This window comes from Pan troglodytes, chromosome 8, assembly GCF_028858775.2.
Source record: "Pan troglodytes isolate AG18354 chromosome 8, NHGRI_mPanTro3-v2.0_pri, whole genome shotgun sequence".
In the NCBI taxonomy this organism is placed as follows: domain Eukaryota; kingdom Metazoa; phylum Chordata; class Mammalia; order Primates; family Hominidae; genus Pan; species Pan troglodytes.
This window is the reverse complement of record NC_072406.2, coordinates 125148048-125169615: the sequence shown is the minus strand read 5'-3', so window position 1 is coordinate 125169615 and position 21568 is coordinate 125148048. Positions and strand designations below refer to the sequence as shown.

Sequence of the window (21568 nt, the reverse complement as noted above, 5' to 3'; positions counted from 1 at the left end):
CCTCCTGGAGACGGGTTTTTTGTTTCTCTTATTGAGTCTCAAGCTCTTCCCCTTCTTCCTGTCCTCTACCCTCACTGCCCCACTTCCAATTAGATTCAAATTTAAAATAACATATAAAGATTTTGGGATTCAAACAAATCCCAAGTCATTCGCAAGAAGGCAATGAGGCGCGGTATTCAGCAACGAGCTTTGTGGTCAGAAAGGTCTGGATTTGAATCTTGGCTCTGCCACTTACTTCATAAATTATCTAACTGCTTTAAGCTCTGGTTTTCTTATCTCTAAAATGGGGATAAAATTGCTTCAAGGAGGCTGTTGCTAAGACTGATGAGATAAAATATAGAAAGCTTCTGTCCCAGAGTCAGGAGCCCAGGATCTCGGCTGTAAGTGACCAAGAATTATTTATTGCCCTAGCACTTTCAAGTTTTCCAGATATAGGTCCACTCCACAATTTTTGTATCTTGTTCTAAGTGAGTTGCTTAAAATCATATTTAAAGCCTAGTTTACAAATCAACCCCTTGCTTAGATTCCTACCAAAAAAACCTAATTTCCTTCAATGTGACTGTTAGAGAGCAGATGTCCACTCGAAATCAGAATTCCTGCACCAACTATCTGCAGAATTCGGAGCTACTTAGAGTGGGTGCAAAATAAAAGCACAGAGGAAAATACAGATGAATTTGAGGGCATTAAATTTTAAAACATCTTTCTTTCAAAACCCATCCAAAGCTAGGCACAGTGATGTGCACCTGTGGTCCCACCTATTCAGGAGGCTGGGGCAGGAGGACCTCTTGGTACCAGGAGGTGGAGGCTGTAACATACTATGCTCTTTCCTGTGAATAGCCACTGCAATCCAGCCTGGGCAATGCAGTGAGACTCCATCTCTAAAATAAAAGGTAAAAATGAAAACCCATCTAAAGCAATATTTTAAAACATCACAGCCTAGAACAAGTATTTCCAACACATATAATCAAGTTTTCAACTTATATAAAGAGTTCCTATAAATCAATAACAGAAAACTATCTGATTCTTTAAAATGAAGAAGGCATTAAACCAGGCAAGCCACAGAGGAGAAAATAAACATATGACCAGATGTTCAACCTTAGGAGTCATCAAATAAAGGCAAATTAGGTAAGATGCCATTGCATACCCAGCAAATTGGCAAAAATTTTAAGTCCAACAGGATCAAGCATTGGTGTGATTATGAGGAAAGAGTTTATATGCTGGTGATGGAAATACTCATTGATCCAATCAACTCATCCAGTTGTTCTGGAGAGCTTGACAATAGCATGTGAATTAAAATTAAAACCAGCAAACCAATGCCCTACCAATTCCTCTACTTTGGTATGAATCCTAGAGAAACTCATATATAGGTACCCACATACACTTGCCCAAAGGATGGTTATTACAGCAGAGTCTGTAATCTTAAAAAACTGTAAGCAACCTAATCAACCATCAATACAGAAATAGAAAGCTGTAGTATATGCATACAATAAATACTACAGAGCAGTTAAAAAGAATGAGCTAAATTTCAATGTACAATGTTGAAAAAATTCAAATGTAATGTTGAATAAGAAAAGCATGCTGCAAAATAAAAATTTAAAAATAAAGAAAAAAAATAAAAATAAAAGAAAACATGCTGCAGAATGTTATGTGGAATGTGAAGCCACTTATGTCAAAGTTAAAAACTACTAAGATTATTTATAATACATACGTTAATATAAATAGATGTCGAAAAGTATAAAAACCTGAACTCGGTTTTCATATTAATAACAGCCTGGGAGGGAAGATCATGGGCTAGGAGGGTGAAAAGATTAGTAATTGTTATTTTAGGTGGCAGGTACATGAATGTGTTTGTTATCCTTTGTACCTTTCTGTATTTTTTTGTTGTTGTTTTAATTTTAGAAAAAGCTAGAAAGCAATCAATCTCTCCTGTCCTGGAGAACAGACAGAACAATCAGACACAGCCACTAAAAACAGGGAAGCCCACCTCTAACTTCTCTCCCCAAAGCTTGTCAGTGTGACAAACTTTGAGATAGACACCCTAAGGGGAACTGCCAAACATCATGGAAAACCCCAATACTCAAAGATCCAAATTTATACAAAAGATAGATTAGGGAGTGACTACACATAGCATTAAATGGTTGGTGATTTGAGAGAAATGCAAAAACCTTCCATCCATTGTAACTTACCAGAAAGATCTGTGATTTACCCACAAGTTTGCAGACACACATGGTATAAAAGGAGGTATAATTTGGGATGAATAGAAGGCTCATTGTGATGCAAATCTCCCTTTTTTGGTTCCTTTCTTTTGCCATGAGTTCATACCTTTTCCTCCTGGGAACCCACAAAGCCTCACTTCCTCAACAGGAACTAACAGCATCACAAAAGAATGACAGGCCTCCAGGTTCCCTGGTGTAGCCTGACCGGCACCAGCCTAGTCTGGTGTCCGGAAACCTGCCTCTCCCCGCCTGTATGTGTGCCTGATTAAGGCAGCAGAACACTGAAGGGAGAGAGCCCCGGCTCTGATGTGAGACTCCTTGGGTTCAACTTCCAGCTTGCCGCCTCCCAGCTGTGTGACCTTGAGTGCGTCATCCTCCCCTCAAGCCTCAGTTTCCTCATCTGCCAAATCGGGATAATAACAATAGCTCATTCATAAGGGCGTTGTGAGGATTAAACCTGACAACTTCATAAATTACTTAGAAGAGGCCTGGAGCTAGTAAGTGCTCAGTGAACATCCAGTATTACCATCATCGTGTACTTCTCTCTCCATTTCTCAAGGCATCAGTTCCGTAACGATCAAAATGAGGCTTTTATATCACTAGACCTCTAAGTTTTCTTTCAACATGTGAATTCTGGGATTAAGTCTAATATTGAAAAGAAAAATCAGGAACAGGGGAGCTAGCATCAGGCAGAACCAAAGCTCCGGTCTATCATTTGCAGACTTTGTAGTAACTGAGGCTCCAGGACAGTGCATGACAAAAAGCTCCCAAAGCCTCATCCCTCAGCTTCTGTTCTGACCTCTGGTATCACACGCCTGCGCCCAGCAGGATCCCGACAATCCACACCCTTGCTACATATCCAGCAGGTTCTACTTTGCCAACTGAAAACTTCTGGAGGAAACTCACATAGGCATCCAGACACCAGAGCACTTAGCCAAGCCCAACCCTGCTGGCCTCCGTATGCGGTGCTGGCCACCCCTAGAGTCTCAGCCCATTTCCCCCAAGCCAATGGCCCGCCCTCCGGCTCCTTGACAAATGTCCTCTCTACCCACTCACTTATTCCACACAGACGTCCAAACACGCACTAGCTCACCGTATGTTCTTACTGCCTCTCAATGGGTTACATTTTTCAAATTATGTTCCAAAACTTAACCATGAGATTGTTGGCATGAGAGCTGTGCCTGTGTCCCACGCCAGGCTTGAACTCACAGTGTAGCAGATGAATCGGGAAGAGGGCATCATGGGTTTGCACCAAAAAAAGAATCAGATAAAGAAGTTTGTTTGTATCTTTTTAAAAAGAACAAAGAACCCCTCTTCTTCCAAATTAAAAGTTTAGGTAACATTGAAGTTATCACCCTCTTAGAAATATCTTGATTTTTGTGTCATGCAATGTCTAATAGAGAGGTGGGAGGAAAAGAGAACTGTAGAGTTCACTGCTGAAGTCCAGTTTGAGTAACTCTCAGAAATACGACTAGATCCGCTGCAATCATTCACAGGTAGAATGCATAAAAATGAATCCGCAGTTCAAGCTTGGTCCATGTGTCATGTCCTCAAGACACATGGGTCATGGAGAGCAAAGAGACATCCCAGCCATGGGAGGAACAAAGTGGGATACATCAGGCCAGCCAAGCCACAGTCCAGCTCCTGAGCCTACATCCTTTTCCTTGGGTACATCCTCATTCTGGGTTCGGATGAAAAATGTTCCTTTCTCCCATAATTTCATTTGGAACAAGTTTTTAAATGGTGAGTCAGAGGACTTTTGTTCACCAGGACATCTAAATGGACATTTGACAGGGCTCCGATAGATCCAGTAGGGGGCTCAATTTCTGACACTTTCCCAAAAGCTTGACTGCCTAAAACAGCAATGACAGCTGTGACACCTCTACAGCCTCTTACTCTCTCCTCTTTCAGCCTTGGCAGAAATTAATCCATCAATGCATCCTTCCCCTGGAGGCCCTGACACATACAGCCTCAGAATCTCTCTCAACACACTGCTCCCACAGACGCCACCCAGCCTGCAGGTCCAGGTACAAACCCTGCACTCGGCTCAGAGTCCTTGGATCAACACTGTAGCCTTTCGGGACTGCAGGATCTTCTCACCATTTCTATGTGTCTTAAAGGAAAACGTACAGAACCTTCATCAAATAATGAAGTTGTAATAATCAGTCAAACAGAAATAAACAACTGTATGCTCAGCTTGCCACCAATTTTCCATGATTTAAAAAATAATGCTTCTAGTAATACAAGTAAGTGTTAGTAAGTAGAGGAGACTACACGATACAGGTTAAAGCGACACCTCCTTATTTATGTTATTACATTATTGTGACATTTTTCAACTAAAAGGGCAGTATTTCATACTATTAATTATCTAAGGATTCTTCAGTTGTCCCAAGGAGCAAAAATAAGAGAGATTTAGGGCAAAGAAGAGTATGTTAAACAGAAGCCAGAAACGAAAACTCTGAGATACCAAAAATATGAAAATAAGAATTTCACAAAAATATCTAAAGTTCATTTTCAGAATTCCCCAGAACCACAGGACAGAATCATGGAAACTCCTTCTTTCATACCAGCCTCTCTTTAGAAATCATTTGTGGGGGATGACTGTGTATAATAAGTCTCCTTAAAACAGTCCTCAGACGAGCACAAACCAACCTGTTCTTAAAGAAAGCATGCGTGCTCTGCTCTTGCAGGGCTCTATCTACATAGCGATAGAAGAATCAGTTCATGTTCTAGCATTTTTAATTCAAAAGCATTAAAAATCCAAAAGAAAAAGCATGTCATTTTTTATTATAAACATAAAACTTGGCAAACTATTAGTTAGAATTCCTTTGGTTGTAAGGGACAGAAGACTATCTCCAACTTCATTCCTTACCAAATAGCCCAGGATTAGAACTGGCTACACAGAACTCCATGGTGCCATACAGGCATTTCCGCCTCACCCATTTTACCCTTCTACAAATGAGGGTCCTCCATTGAGTCGGGGTGTGTGCATATGTATGTGTCTATGTGTGTGTGTGTGTGTGTGTGTGTGTGTGTGTGTGGTGTGTATGCACATGTATGAAGGCAATTGCAAAGAGCCAGATTTAGATCCTCTCTGCGTGGAAAAGACTCATAATAAATATCACATATCTGCCCCTTGCCTAATCACATGTGCAACAGAACCGAGTGGAACAAGGGAAGTGTAGTTCACCACAACGAAAAGAGTGAGGGTGGAGATAGGAAATGCCATTATCAGAAAAAAAAAAAAATGTGTAGAGACAGATGTCAGCTTCAGAACCTTACTCCATTTTGAATGTTTGATTTCTTATGCTGGGAGTTCAGCACCTGGGTGTTATTCTCAATACCTGAAAACAACTTCATAATTTAAGAAAAAAGCATAATAATGGCCAACTCAGTGCTTTTCAGAAGTGGGATGGGAAGGGGCTCAAGGAAGACTGTGGGAAAGATGCTTGGCCATATACTAAAAATGGAGATGGCCTCTCTCAGTCAAACTCACTTATTCAGCCTTTGACAATGTCTTGCCTTGGTCACTGTAATTCTGAGTCTCAGACATTCCTTCATTTATGAGCTTTGGCTGAAGGGGGCTGCTACCTCTTTCCAAAAAAACAATTTTTTTTCCCTGAGTTCCAACTGAATACTCCCAAAAGTTCCACCAGAAGCCCTCTGCCCAGCCATGTTCCCCTTCGCTTACAAGACACTGTTTTGGGACTTTATTTTCTACCTCCACCCATCAAGGTTGGCGTCTCCTTTCAATCTGAAAGGGCTGGGGGGAAACACTTCTCTTAGTGTGCTCTTGAGTTGGGTCTAACTTTCCAGGAAGAGTCAGAGGTATGGCTCAAAAACAGGTCTTGATAACACCCCCCCCCCTCTGGGACAATGGGATGGCTCAGTCCCCAAGGCTGTACCGCTCTCAGCTTTCTTTCCTTCTTCAGCCTTTTCAAATGCTTGCTGTTTTTTTCACCCCAGCACCTGAGCAACACAGACGGTGTCCTTGTGAGAGAAACAAGCAGCTTGTGCCCTCAGAGCAGGAAGACAAAGAGTAAAGCCTTTATCCCACTGTTTGGACACACAGTGACTCCATCTCATTCAAGCCTAGGTGATGCACTTAATCACGGTCCAGGATCCACCAGCTATGCAGGCTCGGGCTAGAAAACAGATTGCTTCACACCATCCAGAGCTCTTCAGCAGCCTCACATTGCAGTGAGGCTGCAACTGGACAGATGGCATGCAGGGCTCAGATGTGGCACAGTTGGGAAGCATCTGGGTCCTACTCAGGGTACAACACTGAAAACATCAGCCACGCCCTGCTGGATGAGCCAGGGTCTGATGAACGGGGACTTGCTCAGCCTACAGGTGTCCCCCAGCCATCTCTCCTCCACCAGCACAAAAGCTCCACTCGAAGCATGGCCAGTGCCTGGGCTTAGTGGCATCTAGGCTCTCCATTCTAAGCTCTTGGGTCTCAAAGCCCCACCTCTTAATCAAGTGACAGGACAAAATATCTGTTCATCGCTGCTTTGGGACTCTTTCCAGAGATAAAATTTATCCCGACTTTCAGTATAGAGGTCTGTGATATGATCTGTCTAAGGCTTTCAAAGGCCCTCTCAAAGTATGGGAGTGAGCTGTGGAGACCAGAGATAGATGATAGGCTGTTACAAAGGTAGGAAGCAAGAAGGAGACCAGCAAAGACACTCTGGCCACATCCAAGTGAGAGATGATGGCACTGGACTCCAGTGGTAATGGCAGAGGTGGTGATAAGCGGTGGATGCCACACACGCTTTGAAGGTAGAGAGGACACACTTGGGCCTGTGGGATGGGCTGATGGGTTGAATGTGGGGTATGAAAGAAAAGAGCAATCGATGATGCCACCCAAGGTTTGAGGCCTAAGTAATGGGTCGATGTTGTTGAGCTTTACTGAGATGTTGAACACAAGGAGTAACAGGTTTGGAGCTGGGGAGAGAGTGCACTAAAGATGTGGATTCTGGGCATGCTAATTTCCTGTCTATTTGGCATTCAAATGGAGGCTGAATCTGGCACTCAGAAGAGAGTCAGGGGGCGGGGGGGCAGCGGGGATGAGGCAGAGGCCTGAGTAATTATCAGAATATGGTCATTCTTGCCTGGATATTCCTGGGCAGCTCAGCTAACCTGCTGGATTTCCACATCCTTATGTGTAAACTGGACATAGCAATACACTTTCCAAGCCAGACCCCTATGAGTCCCTCATGCCTTAGTTTCCAGTACACCTCAAGGGACAATTCTGAAATCCAGTTGTTTTCTCCTTCTATGATAATTAATTTAAAAAGATGAAAATCTGACCTGCAAGCCATTAACAAAACAATCATCAAATGACTTCATACAGCCTACAACATCATTCTTAAAATGTATCTATTGCCCATAATCAACAATCAAGTCCTAGATTTCCAAATCGGGCTCTCTCTTAAAGAGCCAGTGGCCCCATCCCAGGATTCCTCAGAAACAGACATCGTAAACCAAGATTGAGGAGAGATAGGAGCCCTCAGCCTGACTTTCTGGAGCTTTTGTGCAACCACGTTCCACATAAATGCTGCTGTGGCAATTAGACACGCTCGACTGTGAGCTGGAATGTATAAGGTTGGATTAGCAAGTTACTGGCAAGCCATGCAGTGTCATAACCCCAAATTAAACATGCTGTCCCATCAGGTAGAAAGTAGACACACGTCCACACCCTTGTGCTAACCAAGATGGTTCTGAACACTTTCAGGTCATGATGAAGTCACACTCATTCCAAACGAAATCAACTCCAGTCCCTAACCAGAGATGGGTTTTCTGCTTAATTAACGAAGCACCATTGTGGGAGGAGAGAGAGCCACATGTGAAGAAATCAACCACAGGGCTCCTTGGCTTCAAGAAACTTACAATCTGGTTGGAGAAACATGCCCCATCCATAGAGTTAATCAGCGAGACAAGAAATGACAAGCAGGACAGGCTGGGTGCCAAATGAACAATTTTGTTTTATTTACTGGAAAGATAAACATAGTCAAAACCATGAGTGTAGCTCTAAGTAGGCGCACATTAATTTAAAACAGGCTCCCACGCTTCGTAAACAGAGCAGGTGCCGAAACAAAAACAACCTTCCAAAGTAGGTCCCAATCTTACCCCTCGTCCTGGGAAGAGCTCTGCAGTGTTAGGAAGCCCCACTCTAGGGAAGGCCTCCAGGCCCCCTGCAGAGTCAAGATCCTGCCCTAAAGAAACTCATTCACTTCGCATATCCCAGTGCTTCCCTAAACCTATTTTAGGAGAGAACCCTTTTTTCCAGTAACCTTGTTAACATTCAGCGAAACAAATGTCAGGAAACGCTAGCCCCGAGCTGAGCTGCCAAAGACTCTTCCCCCAAGCACAACAGGCCCCAGCTTGAGAAATGGTCAAGAGCTGATTTGAGAGGCTGCCAGCCCTCCCCACATTCATTGTGGGCTGACCTTAATCACAGGAGCCAACGGCATCTTTGACAAGTGGGTACATTTTCCCAGAAACATAACTCAGGGTCATAATCCTGACCCAGCTCACACATAGCATCGAATAAATAATATCTTTGCCCAATAATACGCCATGAAAACAAAGATAATAGAACTAAAAATTCACAAAAAAATGTGAGGTTATAAGAGTAAACTCAAGACCTCTAAAATAGTCCTAAATGAACTGAGTATATTCAGGGGCTAAGGTACCTAAAACATATAAATTTATGCTGTGAATTATCTAAAATAAACATCTGACCTTGAAGCCTACCAATTATTCAAGAAATGATTTCGTTTGCCTGTTTTGAAGGTGGAGGACCTGGGGAGGCTGACTTGGATGGGCTGGGTCTCTGTTCTAGGGCGGGGTGGAGTTAAGGGCATGTCTCTCTCCAAAGAAGCCTAAAATTTTTTTGTTGTTAAATTCCCCAGAGACATTAAAATCATTCCAACCATAACTCTCTTACGTACTGCTGGTAGTTATAAATGTTGAGAACTTTCAGGAAAATAATCTGTGGCTATGTATCAAGAAATTTTTTAACACTTTGTTCTTTTCTACCTTTTGTCCTGGGGTCTATCCCAAGAAAATAATAAAAGGGGAGGGGGCGAGGGGACAAAGATTTACACACAAAGATGATCATCACAGGATCATTCACAGTAGCAGAAACAAAAGGAGACAATCTAAAGACCCAACAATATGGCATTGATTCAGTAAATTGGGGTTTAATCATATTATGGACTGTTATGTGGTCATTAAAAATCCTTAAGCATTTTAATGACATGGGGAAGTGCTTATTAACTACAGCAATTTTCATCTTAAATAAACAGAACGTTGGAAATACTGAGCACTATGAGCTCAAGTATGTTAAAAACAAATATAAATATTCATACACTCAGAGGAAAAAAGGATAATTTGGTATATTTCTAAAAGGAAATATACCAAATTATTCACAATGTAATCTCCGAGTGGTGAGATTATGGGCTGTTTTCCAAACTGCCTACAATGAACATAAACTTTATGAATGAAGAAAGCTACGTTTAAAAATAAATTTCACTTACTTTAGAGGTACAACTTTTAAATACAAAATTAGCAATTCCCATCCTTAAGTAGTCTAAGATACCAGTCACTGATGATTTGAATTACAACTAATAATCATTTTGAAGAGAAGACTTGGGGTTGCGGGGAATACAATAGCTACCTTCAAATTGTCAAGACATGTAAGGTGAGGCATTAGCAGAATTTAACAGCAAAACATGAATTAAGGAGTTGAGCATTTCCAGGAGAGAGACTGCAGCTCCCTAAAGGCAGAACTCTCTTAAGAGTTCATATTGTACCAAAAAGAAACAATCTACCACCAGGAGATAGAGCCCCCATCTCTGGAAGTGTCCAAGAATATCAGGGGAAACAGATAGCTACCAAACAGTGCTGAAAAAAACGGGGGAGGGCAGTTGGTGAAATGGCATTTGATTTTAAGGCCCTGCAAATTGTTGTGATTCCAACATGCAGGGGCTACAACTGAGGTCGCACAATCCTTCTTGATGGGATATTTTCTATTGCCATGGTATCACGTGACACACCATGAACCCAAACCTCAGGAAACTTCAAAACTCTTCACCAGAGGACAGAGTTTCTGGGAGGAGAGAAGGAAGCGTTGGACATCTGACATAGACTCTATCATGGCCCCATGTACACTTTGGAGTCTACACCACCCACTCCCTTCAAAGCACCACTGATCCCATCTACCACTTCTTCCTCACCAAAAGATAACCCGATTGCCTGGTTCTTCCTATTAGGTACTCATAGTTCTCCTTATAAAATAATGTTTTGGTAGTGCCCGAAGGCTTGCTTTATATCCTTAGACAACACAGACACCCTGACCACAGCCCCGACTGCGAAATGGGAAAGTTCTGACTCAGTGGCTGCTAGGAAACACAAGTCAACTCTTTTAGAGAGTCTGGCTGAGTCATAGATAAATGAATAAAATAAATAAAAACAAAGTATATATGCAGTAGAGAAAGTGGAGATAATCCAGAAGTAAAAGATTTTAGATAGTACAGGGTCACACCCCATATCCCCCAAATGTCCTGACCGCAGAAAATACGCTGGCCCTCCCCACCATATGTCAATGAGCCCTTTGCAGCAGTCACAGCATGACACCCAGAAGCCCAGTCTCTGGCCACCTTGATGCATGTCCCACTCTCCAGCAAAGCCAGCAGGCCTCCTCCAGCCATGCCCACCATGCCCAGGTGGAGCTGGGGTTCCCTGGGGTTCCCAGGGCTCCCAGCTGCTCTTGGCACACCACACACATTGTGCTCTAAGCACCCACTTATTTGTCTCTTTCCCAGCTTCTCTGCAGTGCTTGAGAGGACGGTGTGCTCTGGAGCCAGGGTGCCTTGTTTCACATCCTGACTCCCACGACTGGGCAAATCCCCACCTCCCTGGGCCTAGTTCCTCCTCTCTAAAACAGGGGTAACACAGCCTCTGAAGCAAGTGGAACAAGCCTCGCGTAGGAAGCGCTACAGTCTTTGTTGCTGTTATCGTTCTTCATTGACTCCACTCTCTCTTGGTGTCTAGAATGCTTTTTCCCACACTAAATATTTGCAGAAACAATGAATCAATCAATCAATGGAAAATACAATCTCTCTAAAAAGACAACGCTTCCACCCCAAACCTGCTCCTCCTCCAATACTCCCCACTCAGTGAAGCATCTCCATCTACCTACCTTTGACTCTCCTTTCTCCCTCAATGCCAATATCTAACCTGTCAGCAAGTTCCGCTGCTGTTTCCTCCACATCTCTATTTTCACCATCCCCACTACCAGCAGCTTAACACACGCTCCTACAGAAACAGCCAACCTGCTCAAATGACTCCCCAGTGTCAGATCCTCACCATATGCTGCACCCCAAGTCACTCTCCCGGAGCCCTGCCCGACCTCTAGCCTCCTACCTGATTTCCTGCCTCTGTCCAAGCCAAGCACTTTTCCCTTGAGGACCTTCACACATGTGTTTCCTTCTGCCCACTCCCCATCCCTTCTCCTATCCCTTCATTGGGCCAACCCCAATCAAGCCTTCAGATCTCATTTTTAATGCAATTTCCTCAGGGAGCCGCCCAGGCCTGTAATCCCCGCCAACTTCTCAGCTGAAATCAGGTCCCCCTGGTCATACCCTCATGGGCCCCCTACTCTTTGAGGGCACCTGGCACAGGGCCTCCCACAAAGGTAGGGGCCACTGTGGCTTTGCTGGTGCTCAGCAGGCAGCACAGAGCCTCCCAACACATGCCACGTCCCAGCAAGCATCCACAATCCAGGTCAAACATCCCATCGAAACAGCGCATGTGTTTAATAACCAAGAGGGTGCTCTCTAGGTAGTGTTTTAAAAAATTAATTATGGGTAGGTTCCCCTGAACTCTTCAGAAACAAAAAGCAAAGGTTCAGCATGCCCTCTGAGCTTCCTCAAAAATGCACAGGGTAGACGGCAGAGATTTTCTCTGAAGTTCTACCCATCGTGCATTATTTCGTAAGAGTTTTCCACTCTCTTGCAGCATTTAAGCAATAACAACAAGAAGAGTACACCACCACAGTCTGGCAGGCTTTGTTCCTCGGGATTCAGTCTGCTTTCTTATCCCACACCTCCATGCTCATTACACAACAAAACACACCAGACCAAGAAGTACAAAAAATCCACCCCAAGGTAAAATTCTACATCGACTTCAAAAGGAAACCCCCAAGATAAAATTGTAGGAACTTTTGAAGCCTTTTGCCGTTTTGTAAGATACATACTATACCAAAATACCACCATTTTGGGTACAGAATCTTTTTTTGCTGGATACAAAGGAGGCTAAATGAAAGTCTTTGTATAGCAAAGACACCAGAGGTGGTATCCAGGGAGCGGCTCCTAACCCCACAGCTTACCAGCCAAGACTGACTCAAACTCTACCACTCAGCACAACTTAGCTGCTTGGCACTCATTTTGTAAGAGGAAAAAAGGGAGCAAAGAATTAAAAATATAAATTTCAAAACTCCACCTAGAAAGAAAAAGAGTTTAGTTATATGAATGCGAAAATAGGATTGGGGAGGCTGGGGGGTGGGGGTGTCTTGGAACTTGTGGCTAATGTCTCTGAGTTGTGAAGAAGTCCATGAATTTGTTGGGGAGTATGGGGAAGGAAGAAGGAAGAGGGAAGGCAGGGAGGAGGAAGGCAGAGACTGACGCTTTGTATAAACTCCCAGTTTTGGGCCAGCCAATGAAGACATCGTCCCTGTTGCAATCGATTTCCTCTCTCCTCTGAACACAGATTAGGAATCACTGGATTATATAACAAATGAGATGCTATATCAGCTACAGGAACTAAAATTTGTGGAGTCTATTCTTAATGTAAATATCATTTGATAAGTTGACCTCCACTTGTTAAGAACATTTATTCTACACATCAATCGTTTCTAATGTGGTAACCCACATACCACACGAAAATAATCCAATCAGATTAAAATAGTCCAACAAAATGCTCTGAATTCCCAAGTGAAGATTCTGCCCCATATGGGTACTGGAAGAAGTTATTCTTCTTAGCAATCTGTGAAAGTTGTAGTTTCGAATGATTAATAATCAACACTGAATACATCCCTATTCTTCAAGCGAGACATTAGAAATAATTATGAAATAGCTTGGCCCAAAAGTTACAACAATTCCAAATTTCGGGGAAATTAGGAAGCAATCCTTAGACAATTATTTTGAAACATGTCTGATGAAACACTGTGATGTGACTATGTCTTACTTAAAAGAGTGAAAAGCAAAGTGTGAACAAGAGCCCCAAGTGTCTGGAGAAAAGTTAGCCCTTCATCGGCGACTCTAAACACGAACCAGACCCTCTGGCCAATGTTTAACTGTACAAAGACCCAAATGATGTATCAGCCACCATTCAGAATGCACCCTTTACAAACACAGACACACTGTACCAGCCAAAGAACAGCTGGTTTTGGTTGGCACATTGCCTTATGTTCAGTAAAAATATAATCATAAATTTGTAGTCTCAAGGTGTATGCATCCTCAATCCCAAAAACTATAGGTGACCAGGTGGATAGAGGTCAACAACGCAACGCCTTTCTTCCACTCTACTTTCCTATCTCCCTCAACTCGTTCCTCCTCCCCAGACATCCTCCTTCTCACCCCTGGTGTCAGGTGAAGACTGCAGAAATACCCCATCACAGGGCTGACTCATAGAACCAAAGTCACCATTCATGACAAGCATTCAAGTATTTCACAAATGTAAACCACATTTGTCCTTTTGTCCAAATTCATGGCTTTTCCCTTCTCCCCGGCTCCCAGAGCCCACCTTCCTCCACCAGCCCATCCCCTCCTCTAGGCAATGGCCATTCCCAGATCCCCTTGAGCACAGCAGAAAGCCCAAAAGATTGTAGACAGTTGCCAGCTGTGGCTGCTTTAGACAAAGGTCTCCATCTACAAGACGGTGTGTATGCCCCAGGGGAGTTGCTATGGTCAACACGCCTGCTAAGACACAGCAGAGGAAAAAGGTGCCTAAGCCCCCTTGCTGCACGCTGCACCCCTGGCCAAAATCCACACAGGCTCTGGAAGGAATGTTTTGCCATCTCCTCCAGATCATTAATTTCTACATAGGAAAATGAGATGCTTAGGGCCCAGGTTGTGGCAACTGTTCTTGTGGGATTTGAGGTGGAGAATCTTTGCTCTATCCAAATGGACAAACCCCCACTCCTTTACACGGGGGTAATGCTCCCTGGCATGGGGCCCACAGAGCCTATGCCACAAACACAGGGGCTGTGTCCACTCTGAACCACTGCCAGGATTCACATCTTCTCTCCTCACTCAAAGAGAGAGAACAACGAAGAGATTTTAAAGATAATGTCCTTTCTCTGTAGCTAAAAAATAAATGTGGGAAATTCCCATCAACCATTGCCAAAAGCAGATAAATAAATTTCAAAGCCTGGACCATGCTGGGAAATTCAGGGAGGCGGGAAACCTGAAACAGGCTTCTTCACTTTACTCTCTAGGTGTCTAGAACTGTCACACTTTTTTAAAAAAAAAAATCTCTGTATATTTGTTAAGAATTTTTTTTTAACAGGGCATTCACTTTTGGAGAAACCTGCATTAGAACCCCCAACCAGCAACTTCTTTACACCTATGCACTGTCCCTGACCATGACCCAATTTACAGTCAGCAAAACAGAACCAGCCACAGCAGTTATTTTCACCTCCCGTAGGAGAGAAGACATCACAAGGCTCTGGAAAGGGAGCAGAGAACTGGATCCAAGCCTTGCTCTGGCCACTGACTCAGCGTGTGACATTGGGCAATTCACTTAAGGCATCTCTGGGCCTCAGTTTCCTTTCCTGAGGGCAAGTTGGGCCTAAATGATCTAAGGTCACTTCCAGCCCTGAAATCTTGACCTTATAGGAGCAGATGTAATTATGAGCATCCATTTTATTGTGGAGCTAGAGGAAAGGGGAAGCTTCTAGCAAATGTCAGTCTTCTTTCTACATGCCTCATTTATACCAGAGAAAAGAAGACATTGTCACAAATGATGACTCAAAATATGGTTTTACAAAAATAAGTTATTTTGTGATATAAACACACACATATGACAGAGGTATAACTCATTAAATAACACTTGCTCAATTACAGCAAGCTCCAAAATAAGGAGGCAGTTAGCCCAAAATGGCAGAATGCATCTTAAGATTTTTCTACTTAAGAAACTTATTTTGCAATTTTTAGAAATTACAATATAGAGGCAAAATGTATTTATGATTAACATTTTGTGATACTCAAATGAAAAACCCATGATTGATTCATGCTTTGCATAATTCTACCTGTCATGGATGGATTCATTATAAAAATATGCCTTCCATTAATTATTTCAAAAGTATGAAGTCCAGCTCATGATATAAATACATAGAAGGGAATCTTCAAATAAGGCTGAGCTATCTTCTCAAGAGGTTAATTTATAAATTCCACTCTTAGAGCCTACAAAACCCTAAGAAAATACATTAAAAATATATGTAGACACACACTTGTAGTCTCTTAGTACTAAAAACAAATGCTTTCTCTATCAAACCTACATACTTTCAAAGCCATGGATGTATAGATTAAATTCCATTTTAGCCTTTCAAAGTTCATTTCTACTCTAGGTTTACAAGTCAGCCAGCCCAGATGAAATTTTTCTAATGTTAGTGTAGAATGTTGCCAACAAATATTAAGATAAATTGGGGGAGAGGATAATAGGCAAGTTTCAAATCCAGGACCCCCTTTTGAGTTTTCTAATTCCCTCTTCTTCACTTCACCTGCCCTGAATGTATTTTTATAACTGCTTTGATACCACCTCTAGTCTCCTCCATACCATGGTGATCGTGTCCTATAAACTAGAGCCCACAAGGCTAGATTCTAACCAAATACATGGAAAAGAGTGGAGGAAAGGTTTGTAAAATTTCCAGGTAGGTTACAATCATTAAGGTCCAATAGCAGAAAATGAATACCTTATAGATATAAACTATACCCAACAATATTTCCAAAGAAAATGTGTTTAAAGAAAGAAAAAAATGACAAATAAGGCCTGTTATCATCAAAAAAGCATTTTCTTTTTCACCCCCTCAATAAAGGAAGCCATCATCTCTGGGAGGTTACTTACGACAATGTGTGCCGGCGATGGGGACCGGGCATCCTTGAGGGCTTGTCTACTCTGGAGGCTCCCTGCCTGGACATCAAGCAGTGGCCATTTCATCTGGAGATACTGGCGAGAGGAAACAAAAGTGAAATGAAAAACAATGAATTCAGAAAGTAAATGCAGAACAACTAGCCCAAGAAATAACTGTGACATGGGTCAACTGAAAAACATACAAGCATGCAAATAATCATTAAAAAATTAAAAAAGCATGCAATTCCAATAGGTTCTTCCTTAGAGCTCAAGTTCAGTAAGTACACATATAGAAGATTAATGTTACTAGCAACTGTATTTTTTGTCTTTGCATTCAAAGTACAGGGTAGCTTCAGAAAAAATGATTTCATTACTACTACCTTAACTTGGTGGGGGCTGGAGGGGAGTGGGAGAGGTGGGGAGGGAGAGGAAAGAATATAGAGCTATTCCAAAGGAAGAAAGTAAAACACAAATCTCAAGCCAGAAGTGTCCTAGGAAACATCAATTCCAAATCTGCTCCTTTTCAACCTCCGTTTTTCAAATGTCATCATCCTTCACTTTAAAGGAAGTCAAGTACATATGAGCAGCTGTCCTTTAGGTAGCAAAAGCTACTTGAGTACGGTGAGCATGCAGTTCTTCATACGACCCAAGTTTACTCAACAAAACTTACTTCTTGGTAAAAAATGCACAGGGCCAGACATAATGTATACACTCATCTCAAAAGACCAGAGGAATGCTTTAGTATGCACAGGTTTACCATAGAGATAAAAATAAAGGTGTACATCAATTCTGTCTGTCCCCACCTTCCTCCAAGCTAGGAAATGAATATACGGCCCAAGGGAGCTACTTCTGTCGAAAGCGATCCATTAGCTTTCAGTGAGATTTGAACGATGAGTTGACCCAGTTCCTCATTTTGCAGACAAGGTAAAATGAGGTGAGGTGGCTTGCCCAGTCACAGAGGTACTCAGCCCATGTATAAGAAACTCTTAGGCATTTAACTTCTGTTGGTAACATTAAGACAGTTTCACTCAGGAAACCAAACAGAACTTAGACACAATGCTTAGAAGCACATGGAGACGAGCCTTTATGCTTCTCAAGGCCAACTCACTAATCCATCAGTTAATGAATGCTTGGAGGGGATATAAGATATAAGGAGACACCTTGGTCATTTCGGAGACCTCCTCAAGCAAAATAAATGGCTGGTTTTAATATTAATTCCATAGAAAACTTTATTCAATGAACACTGAGTACTACTTGCTTTGTGTACAGGCTGTGACAAGCACTAGGAGAGACAAAGATGTCCGCTCTCGGGGAGTTTTGCCAGCATGAGGAGCCTTACAGACACAGGTAAATCAAGACAGAACATGGTGACACTATGACAGAGACTCAGGGACTCAGGAAATGCCAAGAAAGATGACAGAATTTCTGGGACAATAGACTGGGGAAGGCTGCACAGAGTTAGGTCTTGATGGTCAGAACAATTTCAATAGAAAGAAAAAAGACAGGAAAGGATAATACAGAAAGAAGGGTTTGCACAAATCCCACGAGAGACAGAAGTGCCAAAGCCATCCACAAGCCAGCCGACGGAGTTCCTCAAAGATACGACTGCTTGGCAAATTCAAACCAAATTTGGTTATACCTAAAGCTGGAAGATCATTGCCCAAGAACTACTTGCCAAAGTACACAGTCACTTTTCCCATGACGTCTAGGATCTATACGAGGTGGGTGTGTCTGCTACTAATTCAGAGCTTTCACCTAGAGGCCTCCCGTGGTGAGCAACCTAGTTATTAGTCCGGTTGTGTCTGCATCTTGCCACAAGACCCTGCATCGAATCCCCTTGCTTCAGTGATCTCTGTTTTTTCCATCTGTGTACTGAATGAGTTGTCCTATCTGCGACAGGGTATTAGGTGGGGAGTCTGCCCCAAACACTGAAGGACTTCTAGGACTCCAAGCCCCCAGACAGTAAATACCAACAGGAACCCCCTTGGTTATCCTTACCATCTCATCACTTCCAAATACCTTCTCTGGGAGCAGTATCATCTCAAGTTGAGAACCACTAAAGTAAATATTTCCAGTCTCCATCTGTAACCCAGGCCAGAGGGCTCTGGGAATCTAGACTGCCCCATCTCATCCCAACTTCTTCCCATTCTCACTTACCACATAACTATATGAGCTGCATTGGTCAAAACCACTCAATAGAGTCATTTCCTTGAGGCCAACCAAAATGGACACCCACCAACACTCACCTCTCCATCTCATAAAAACCCGTGAACAAAAATGCCAAATGGAGTCAAACCCATCTACATCCCATGCTATCCCTCAGTGGGGAGAGCTGGATTGGTGGACAAGTTTTTATCTTTGGCCACCTGCAAAACCGATTTGATTACATCCAAATACCAGCTCTGTAGAATTAGGAAACTCGGGCTTTGTTGAAGGTGACAGACCTGCCCTGAGGACCCACCCAAGAACTGTCATACTCATAATACAATATTAACATGGAGACTTATAATTCTTACTTTACATAAAAGCTTCATTGTGTGCCACATCCAATCTCCATAGGCTACCTGCACCACATATTTTTATGAGCCCACATTTCAGCGCTCCAAGCCTACAATACACATAATTTTCAATTATGTTAGGGCAGCCCAGGATCATTGCCTATATAACATTACTGTTGGAGGAAATGAGACTCGGCCCCACTGCCCAGAGAGAGCTAACCAAATCCAGATGGTGCAGGAAGACAGCCCTGGTCCTGCTGACTTGCAGGGACTCCGCAGTGACAGCCCCAAACTCTCCTTCCCAGTGCAACTTGATGCCACAGAACTGCTGGGTACACACAAATCCAAGCCCATTCCTTGAATCTTAACTGGCATTCAGGCTGATGAAGTGCCTTTTGGGGAAATAAGTATTATGTCAGGATTTTCTAAAGGAAGCTATTAACCTTCTCCAAAAGTGATGGGTTTCCCAGCTTCCTTCATCTTCTACAATTGGTGCTTATTAATAGGGAAAATAAATAAATAAAGAGAAGAAAAAGGAAATTAGGTACTATTACAGCCTAGAGGAAAATTTTTTTCCTTCCTGGAGACATTAAGCAGCAGGAAGTTCTATTCTGTTGGGTCCTAAAGGAAGACCTAAAGGAGGGGGCATCTCAGATTTACAAAAGGGCTGGAACCCTGTGCCACGTTTTCCCAACCATCTGACTTAGTTTTACATCCTTTTGCGGGAGGGAAAAAAAAAGTTCCCACCATCCCACTACAAAAACAACAGTGGGCTCCAGCTCTCTTCCTCTCAGGCTGTTCAATGTGGAAATTATGAATTGCCTACAAAAACATTAAACTTTTCAACAAACTGCAATCAAATGGGGCTGTGGGAATTCCTACATTGAAAACTGTTGGACGGGAGCCTGCTCAACTTTCATTAAAAAAAAAGAAAGAAAGAAAGAAAGAAGGCCATCTTGGCTTAAGCATTTCATCCTTTGTTGAATAATAATGTTCTGATCATGGCCCATTAGGGTTTTTCCCCAAATCATATTTTATGATATGTCTCAGGGAGCTTAAGTTAAGCTTTGGACCTGTGAGCAAATCTTGAAATATATACAACACCAATGGCCTGAAAGGAATCAAAGCAGCTGAAAAGACTGTTAAATTGCCAGCAAAAAGAAAAAGGTGAGCATCTCTAATTATTTTTCTCCTCTTCCACCTCCCCCAATGAAAACAGGGAGAAAAGGCAAATGAGGAGAGGCTCCTTTAGGAAATAGTCTTAGCAGAAATTGGCATCTACTAAAGCCAGACTGATGGAGCCTGCTCCCATAGAGGGGCCTTCATCCTCGAGAATCTTCCATCAGCAGCAAGAATGTTGAGGATGGGCTGCTCCGAGAACCTGCCCCCTTACAGCTGCTACTGAGGGCTCTGTATAAATTTCTTTTCTAAACAAGCAGAAAACTTAAAGGGCAGATGATGATGATGATGATGATGGTGATGATGATGATGATATGGTGACAAAGTTGCCAGGAAGCCTCACATCCTTGATAAAACACCAAGTGGCTTCCAGTCTTTCCAGTATTTCCTTTCAGTGACTCTGCTCCACAGATGGACGGGGCAAGTGGAATTTGTCCCTTTATTTGTTCAGGGCAGGGTTGGCAAACTTTTTCTGCAAAGTGCCAGACAGCAAATATCTTAGGCTTTGCGGCCCACACAATCTCTGTCATAACTACTCGACTCAGCCATTGTAACTCGAAAGCAGCCACAGGCAGTGAGTGTATGTCTTGTATCATGGCTGTGCTCCAATAAAAGCTTATTTACAGATACTGAAATGTGAATTTCATATCATTTTCCTGTGTCAGAAAATATTATTCCTCTCTTGATGTGTTTCAACCATTTAAAAATAATAAAAGTGCTGGATGCAGTGGCTCAGGCCTGTAGTCCCAACATTTTGGAAGGCCAAGGCTGGAAGATTGCTTAAGGCCAGGAGTTCCAGACCAGCCTGGGCAACAACAGCAAGACTGTACAAAAATAAAAAAAGTTAGCTGGACATGATGATACATGCTTGTAGCACATGCCTGTAGGTTCTAGCTATTCAGGAGGCTGAAGCAGGAGGATTGCTAGAGCCCAGGAGTTTCATGCTGCAGGAGCCGTGATTGCACCACTGCACTCCAGCCTGGGTGACAAAATGAGACCCTGGCTCAAAAAATATTAATAATAATGATAATAAAAAGTCATTCTTAACTCACTGGCCAGATAAAAGCACGTGGCAAGCCAATTTTGGTCTATGGGCCATAGTTTGTCATGCCCTGGTTAGGGAATAAAATTGTAGAGGCCTGCCCGTGTCAGATGGGCGAGGGTGCCTTCCCTTGCTGGGCCTTCAATCCAAACAGCCCAACACAGGCATGTAGAAAAGCATGTCCAGTGGCCTAATAGCAACGTTTCGGATTAACTCAAGTTGTGAGGGAAAAGCTTGGAAAAAAATTTGAACCCTTTGGCTGAGGCCCCCATCACAAGGTCTAACCACAAGACCACAATCTCACCAAAATAACTACCCCCTCTTTTCCAGAATGGAAGTCTAAAAATCCCTGAGCAATTCTGACTGGAAAAGGTTCAGAGCGAGACCCTGTTGAAAGAAAGAGAGAAAGAGAGAAAAGAAAGGAAGGAAAGGGATGGAAAGGGAAGGAAAGGGGAGGAAAGGGAAGGAGGGGAGGGGAGAGGGGAAGGAAAAGG

At 42.9% G+C, this 21568-nt stretch overlaps 1 protein-coding gene across 47 annotated transcripts in view; it reads right to left on the bottom strand.

Moving 5' to 3' along the window:
• TCF7L2 (transcription factor 7 like 2) overlaps positions 1–21568 on the bottom strand; it is a 217948-nt gene that overhangs the window by 111432 nt on the left and 84948 nt on the right. For all 47 annotated transcript variants that reach the window (XM_016919362.4, XM_016919341.4, XM_054659905.2 and 44 more), the window contains one exon: positions 16350–16451. In XM_016919362.4, coding sequence (XP_016774851.1) covers positions 16350–16451 — 102 coding nt within the window. The remainder of the gene's footprint in view (positions 1–16349; positions 16452–21568) is intronic.